Source organism: Giraffa tippelskirchi, chromosome 3 (genome assembly GCF_054371585.1).
Source record: "Giraffa tippelskirchi isolate mGirTip1 chromosome 3, T2T-mGirTip1v1.2.pri, whole genome shotgun sequence".
NCBI lineage: Eukaryota > Metazoa > Chordata > Mammalia > Artiodactyla > Giraffidae > Giraffa > Giraffa tippelskirchi.
The window spans coordinates 96,270,552-96,278,383 of NC_137277.1; the positions used below are offsets into that span (position 1 = coordinate 96,270,552).

Here is a 7,832-nt window from a genome sequence, read left to right on the forward strand (position 1 = left end):
AATATGAATTTATAATTAAAAATTGCAATCAAAGACCCTGCCTATATATTTGGCAAGGTTTCCAAAGTTTGCCAACTGTATAAACTGAAGACAGAAACACACCAAATTAGTAATTGAATATTGGTGAATAAAGGATGAACATGTAATGCCTATTGTGTTGCTTTATCTAATTGATCACTTAATCTAAAAGGCAATATTTCAAAGAGAAAAAAAGTACCACTGCAGATATTTACAGTCCTCATGCTTTAGTGCCAAAGAAAGGTAGGAAGTATGGCTAAGATGTTAAATACGAGGTTGATAGTTGAAAATGATAATATTTGTAAAATACTCATTTCAAACCAAATGCCATTTGCTAAAAATACTCAGTCAAATTTTTAACAAATAAGCATAATCAAACTTGGATTGAAATCCCCACTTCTCAAAGTAAATATGGTCAGACTTGAAAGAAGCAGAGAGAAGTTTACAACAAACACTGGACTTGAGGTTTTCATTCAGAAAATAGAGGTGCTTGTCCTGTGGGGTCATTCTGCCCCACATTCATGCTGGTTCCACCCCACCCCATCCATAGTACATCATCATGTCCTTGGCACCCTATGGCCTCACGGGGCATCTGCTTATGATGCAAGGTATCTTGCAACATGGTCTAGGGTGTCACTAGCAGTGAATGACACATTCTGGACTCAGTCCAATTATAAAACAACCTGGGGACTTCCAAGACTTCAGAAGCAAGCATTAATTTTCTTTATGACAGTGATCTCTTAGTTTCTTAGTTGTGATTGTTCAAGTTGCCAGAAGCATTAGTTCTTGTTGCAAATTGCTTGTCTTTAAAATGATTTTTTTCCTTTAATTTAGAACAGGTCAAAGCACCCTAAAATACCTCAAATCTGTTGGCCGCTTTATAATTACAAAGTCTAGACCAAGTTACACTATTTAAAATATAAATGAATAATACATCTGAACCGACAGCTGGTATGCCAAGTTGTAGCCTGAGGCTGCTTTAAGATGGTTGAAATGCAGTATAATGTAAACGCTTGGAAGTGAAGGACTATTAATTGAAAGCCAGACTGATAGTGAAGAGGGTGGGATCATGGATAAGGTGCCATTCAAGCTAACCATATGTAGCATATCATCTACAGTGGGTATTTTCAATGTTTATCATGGACATTTTTAATTTCAAGTCTGGAAATGAGCCTTCCAATTATTAACAGAAGTGTCCTACCCTAATGAAAAAGCTTCATATTGCTACACATCTTTGTATTCTTTTTAGCCACCAAAAAGAGAAACTGCAAGAAAAATATATTATAATATTTTAAATTAAGCTAGAAATAGAATCAGAATAAAATTGATGACTAGTTTTTTCTTTCTGCTCTCAAGATTTACTAAGTCAAAACTGAACTAATTCACCTGACACTTTTAAATATGGTTGAGTGTCTTTATGTTTCCCCTGACTCTGTTTTTCAACAGGCAGCAAAAATGAAAAGCCTTTACTTTGTGGCTGGATTGTTTGTAATGCTGGTACAAGGCAGCTGGCAACGTTCCCTTCAGGACACAGAGGAGAAATCCAGGTATTAAATCTTTGGACTGGAACTAACATAGCACTATGCTTATAATACAGCCCAAGATAACTGTGACTAGTAAATAGGTCTCAGTAATTTGGAATAAATGCCCTGCACAGTTTTCAAATGTTTAAAGTATCATTGTGATAAAGGCTTTTCTGGAGTATACATAGGAGTATGTTATTTCATAACCAAAGGAGTGGGGAATGTTGAAAAATATGATACATGGGAAATTATAGCTCTTCGAAATCTTTGGCTGATCCTGTCTGTCCATTCCTTACTCACACTGCATGGTAGATCATTTTAATTATTCACACCAACTTTTTCTTTTTCTTTATTTTAAAAAATAACATTGTTTCCTACTAACTGTAAAATTAGTACGAAATTTTACATGCACATTCATGATAGACAATATGCATGTACTGTATATAAATACATCCCAGATCATTTACAGCTTTGTAGTGTATTTTTTCTCTTAGCATTGTATTGTTAGACTATTCTTATAATATTACAAGTATCTATTAAACGTATGATATTTAATGACTACATACTATTTCATCTTATAAATGTACAATATTTATTTAGCTACCCCTCCTCTTTTGAATACTTAAGAGTTCTTCAAATTTTCCTACAAAAAGCCTGCCAATAACATTTTTCCTACATTTCTTACTATTTTCTGAGGATTTATTTCTAGTGGTAAAATAATTATATCAAAGGATTTGAATGAGTTTAAATTTTTTATAATATCTTGCCAACTTGCTTTCCAGAAAACTAATACACATGCACCCTCCCACTGGCATTATAGAAATACTCCTCTCACAATATCCTCCCTGGTATTTAATCCTTGCTAATTTGACAGGTAAAAATAGTATCTCATTTCTATTTTGAGTCTTAATCATATTGAATATTTCCCCACATAGCCATGCCAACCAACTGTTGATTACTGGCATGTGGATTATCCACTACATAGTTTCAAATTAGCAAGTGGGCTTTTTCTTTTCTTTCTCTGAACTTTTAATTGTCTTTCCATTAGCTGCCACATAACCAGGTGATGGAGCTACTTTTTTTATAGTAATATATGCAAAACAGAATTTGGAATATAAATCTGCTGCCCAAACAAAAATGATTTGGGATGCTTCACTCTTTTAAAATATTCAAGGCGTGTTGCTCTCTTCCGGCATTATTAACATAATGAGTAGATGAATTTGTTGAAAAAAAGATTTATTTAATCCTATTTCAGAAAAAGAGAAGCCAGTTGAAAAATCAGTTGCTAGAATTCTAAATCAGAGTATATTCAACTCTGGTAAAACCATGGGATTCCCATGGCAAATTAAGGTCTTTCTGAACTGCCAACTAAAATGCTCGGGGAACCTGCCTTCCAGCTTCGTGTGGTTCTATATTTTGTAGAGAAGCTGCTTCTCAAGTGAATCTACTCTTGAGGAGAGATGTAGTTGCACCAATCACTGTTCTTCACAGTTCATTCCCAGCTCCCCAGACCGACCCGCTCAGTGATCCAGATCAGATCAGTGAAGACAAGCGCCACTCGCAGGGCACATTCACCAGTGACTACAGCAAGTACCTGGACTCCAGGCGTGCCCAGGATTTTGTGCAGTGGTTGATGAATACCAAGAGAAACAAGTAAGAATTTGAACCTGATCAGGAATGTACACTCAAATGTATTACTTAAATATGTCTAAACTTCTTTCTGACTTTCTTAAGTTATCATACATATCAAATAATGCCCATAAACTCATTTGATTCTGATGATTTTTAAGCTTGGTGGTGCTAACCTCCGTATTATGCCTTTGCATGTCCCACCTCTCACCCCTTCAAAACTCTTACCTACCCTCAAATGGGACATAGACTTTAAATAATTCCCAACTTTGGTCTTGGCAATATTTACTCTGTTGCCCATTTTACTTTAAAATTGAAAGCTGACTTTTGTGAAACTGTAAGGTTAGGAATCTAATTCCTGACCAAAAGACAAGAGCAAATTCAACATTCTCTTGTAGGGTTCAAACTCATGACTATGATCACATTCAAAGTATCCTCTAGCCAAGTTCATCATGGTAAGGAATGGAAACAGATGCAGTCTTTTTCTTGTAGAATACAATCCAAGATACACATTAAAATTACAGCCTAGCAGCACAGCATAAAGAGAGAAGAAGGCATATAGGAACACAAGCCTATCATAAGGCATACATTTTAATGTTGAATTTCTTTGACAGTGTTGGGGTTTTTGCTGCATGAGGCTACTGGAGGAAATCAGCCACAAGGGTTTCACATGGATGGTGGAATTTCACAATTTCTTTGGAGGGTGGCCCACAAAGGGAGGGAGTTATGCATGTAAAGTAGCTGAAGGAATCTAAAAATCAGGAAAAGGGAATATATTTGTCCGGATAGAATGGGGAAGGGTAGAAAGAAAGAGAGAAACCAGTAAGAAGAATTAAAGGGGATTGTTGACCAAAAATTCTTAAAGTGGAGAGTACAGGAAAGATGGTGATCATGGTCAAAGAAGACACTAGAAGTTCTTGCTAAGGATTACAGATGAGGCTTCCCAGGTGGCTCAGTGGTATTGAATCCACCTACCAATGCAGGAAACATAAGAGATGCAGGATCGGTCCCTGGGTCAGGCTGATCCCCTGGAGGAGGAAATGGCAACCCACTCTAGTATTCTTGCCTGGAAAACTCCATGGACAGAGGACCCTGGCGGGTTACAGTCCATGCGGTCACAAAGAGTCAGACATGACTGAGCTACTGAGCATGCATTGGTGAAACAGGAGAAATCGCAAATTTGAAAAAATGCAAACTGTCTTCATTTCTATAGAGACAATGCCACAACTTGGCAAATGAATGTAAAATAATCCTAGCTCCCAGGTGGTTTCTGTTGTGTTTAAGATGAAACCTTCCAGGGCTTATATATGATGGAGCAACTGACCATCTTTCTGGTCAACCCCTTCCATGGGGCATTCTGTACACACTTGAGAGTGATGTAGGGTCATTTTCTTCGCTTTCCTCACTGCTGGTCCATCACACATTTCCTTTAATCCATTATCCTGTGGTCCTTTCAATGACATTTTGTGACGCTTCTTTGCTTTCCTTTGATTCAATAAACTAACTCTGACCCCATGTGTTGAAGTAGGAAATAGAAACCCACTCCGGTATTCCCGCCTGGGAAATTCCACGGACAGTGGAGCCTGGCAGGCTACAGTCCATGGGGTCACAAAGTGAGTGACCGAGAACGCACACACCACCCCATATGTACAAATGACAAGCTGCTGCTCTGTTTGCAGGTGGCGTGGCACAGTAGATAGCCCTCACACTTTTGGACTGAAGTAAGGGCAGCTTTAAGAATTAATGACACAGACAAGCAGAAGAGGTGAAAATGGGTCACTGGGTGGAGTGAGGGAGCTTAGCCTCCCTTAATTGTCATTAGACTGCCCCCATCAACCTTCACTCCTGATAATTAATGTAGTTTTCCAATGAGTCCCCTACACACCCTCATCTCCCCAAATCTCCCTCTAAGCCCCCTCCACACAGAATCCAGAACCCGAAGCTGCCATTGCTTATAGGTGAGAACCATATTGCTAAAGAGACAGATCTTCAATTTAACTTTCACATTTCTTTCAGGAATAACATTGCCAAACGTCATGATGAATTTGAGAGACATGCTGAAGGGACCTTTACCAGTGATGTAAGTTCTTATTTGGAAGGCCAAGCTGCCAAGGAATTCATTGCTTGGCTGGTGAAAGGCCGAGGAAGGCGAGAGTAAGTCTGTACATTCTTATTTAATTTTTTTTTTTTTTTGCTTGATGCTGAAAACTTAGATTACAGTTATCCATAAATGGATCTGCATTATGAAGCCATTAATATAGTCTCACAAGTAAGGAAATAACTCCCATTGGTGGGAGACAGTTTATAAAAGTCTCATCTGTTTTATCTTTGAGAGCAAGTATTAATGATAGCATCACACAGGTTACTATTTATCCCCCATTATTAGTTGTGTTAAAATTAAGTATTAATTTGCCAGTCCAGGATACTTTTGAAGATAAACAGAGTGCTTCTGATAACTATACCAGGAAAATAAGCTTAAACTAGGACTGTCCAGGAAAACTAGGGATAAGGGAAGAGAAGAAATAATGTTGAAAACTTAGTTTCATTTTAAATATTTACATAGTTTATGTGTTAGTAAGTATTCAGGTAAAAATGTGATGAAGACAGGAAGGAACTAAAGATGTTTAATGAAATGACATTCAAAACAAAGATATGTGGAAACATTTGTCTATTTAACAATGTATCCATTTTTTATGAGACTACCATAGAGATAATCATTAAATTATTACAGTTGAAAATGAGCCTAAGACCTTTAGGTACTTCCTTGGATCTTACTACAGCCAAACAGACCCACAGACCAAACAGACCATCTCATTTTCTTGTGACCATTTTGATTGACTTTGAATTATGAAAATCAAGAAATTCATGTTCCACTCTATTTTTATCTTTAGTTGTTTTTTTTTTTTTTTTTTTTGCTGTACCTTATGGCATGTGGGATCCTAGTTTCCCAACCACGGATCTACCCAGGCCCCTCTGCAGTTGCAAACACAGAGTATTAACCACTGGACCATCAGGGATGTCTTTAGTGAGATTTTCAACAAGCGTATTGAGACTTTAAGGAGCTCTCAAGACAAAAGGGAACTAGTATTGTCACTGATTTTTAAAACAGCAGCAATAAAATTTATAAAATCAATGGGAAAATAGTCACATGAGATTATTTTATAGTGTTTTAAGGAGATACAAAAATTCTGTTAAATAAACCAGTGAGAGAAAATATCTAATATAGACTAAGGTTTAATCCCTTAAGACTGTACTTGGCAAGGTTGTTTTGCTCATCATTAGTTTTATAGGATATACTCTATTTTTCTGAATATGCTGCTGCTGCTGCTGCTGCTAAGCGGCTTCAGTCGTGTCCAACTTTGTGCGACCCCATAGACAGCAGCCCACCAGGCTCTGCCGTCCCTGGGATTCTTCAGGCAAGAACACTGGAGTGGGTTGCCATTGCCTTCTCCAACGCATGAAAGTGAAAAATGAAAGTGAAAAGTGAAAATGAAATTGCTCAGTCATGTCTGACTCTTCACGACCCCATGGACTGTAGCCTACCAGGCTCCTCTGACCATGGGATTTCCCAGGCAAGAATACTGGAGTGGGTTGCCATTTCCTTCTCCATTTTCTGAATATAGACAAATCAATAGTTTTAATAATAAGTTCTATGTTGACAATACACTAAAATCTTAGAAGCAGCTGGAATACAGAAAAGGGCTTTGTTTCAGGTCCTGGCTCTGCACTCTACCTAATTCCCTTTCTGACATTTAAGTTTCCTATGAGGCTTTTTGTGGTAAGCCCTCTGTAAATAGAAACATATGGTTTTCTCAGTGACCCTTACAGAGGTTACCAGTGACAGGCAACCAATAAGTATTTCTTTGAAACATTTAACCAAATGCTGATTTTACCCCTCCATTTCTCAGTTTCCCAGAAGAAGTCAACATCGTTGAAGAACTCCGCCGCAGACACGCCGATGGCTCTTTCTCTGATGAGATGAACACCGTTCTCGATAGTCTTGCCACTCGAGACTTTATAAACTGGTTGCTTCAGACAAAAATTACTGACAGGTGACTGTATTTTAGTTCATCCCTGAAACCATCAAAACTTTCATGAATATTATCATACTGCTATAGGTTGTTCCTGCGTGAAGGAGAGAGTCTTTACTCTCTTGGTATACAATCAAAATTATGAATCATTCAAGAGTATATTATTATATTTGTTTTTGATCATTACAATTTTATCCTTTCACTCATTGATTCCAAACACTTTTCCTGAATGTTTGTAAGGGACAAATCATTAGGAATACAGGTATGGAGATGTTAAGCTGGTCATATATTAATAATATTGCAAATTGCTGTGTATGTTGAAATTTTAGCACAAAGTAAGATACCAGTATATATGATATTTAAATACTTAATGCAATAAGTATAGCACTAAAATTTAAATGCCAAGATTAACTGTCATGTAAGAGGTTGGTCGTAATTACTTTTTATAATTATCTGTACACTTTATATTTCTCACTAGGGACAAGTTAGGATAAGCTATCTTTGAAGGTAAATATTTGAAGAGTTCAAAACACAAACGGATTCATAAAATGAGAAGATGAACAGCCTTTATCAAAATAAATCATTGAAACATTTTCTGGCTAAGCTAACTGTATCATCTATGTATTATACT

General features: G+C 37.1%; 1 protein-coding gene across 1 annotated transcript; it reads left to right on the forward strand.

Annotated features, from left to right (window-relative positions):
* The first annotated feature begins 1,473 nt into the window (after positions 1–1,473).
* On the forward strand, positions 1,474–7,226 carry GCG (glucagon). Its single transcript, XM_081581597.1, has 4 exons — positions 1,474–1,565; positions 3,033–3,194; positions 5,187–5,324; positions 7,079–7,226. The coding sequence occupies exons 1-4, from the start codon at positions 1,474–1,476 to the stop codon at positions 7,224–7,226; spliced, it is 540 nt and encodes a 179-aa protein (XP_081437723.1).
* The last annotated feature ends 606 nt before the right edge of the window (positions 7,227–7,832 follow it).

Bases quoted from the DNA above. Each gene is read 5' to 3' on its own strand.
- GCG (XM_081581597.1), top strand. From the start codon at position 1,474: ATGAAAAGCCTTTACTTTGTGGCTGGATTGTTTGTAATGCTGGTACAA. The intron at 3,195-5,186 runs GTAAGAATTTGA...CATTTCTTTCAG, and splicing joins ATGAATACCAAGAGAAACAA to GAATAACATTGCCAAACGTC. The intron at 5,325-7,078 runs GTAAGTCTGTAC...TCCATTTCTCAG, and splicing joins AAAGGCCGAGGAAGGCGAGA to TTTCCCAGAAGAAGTCAACA.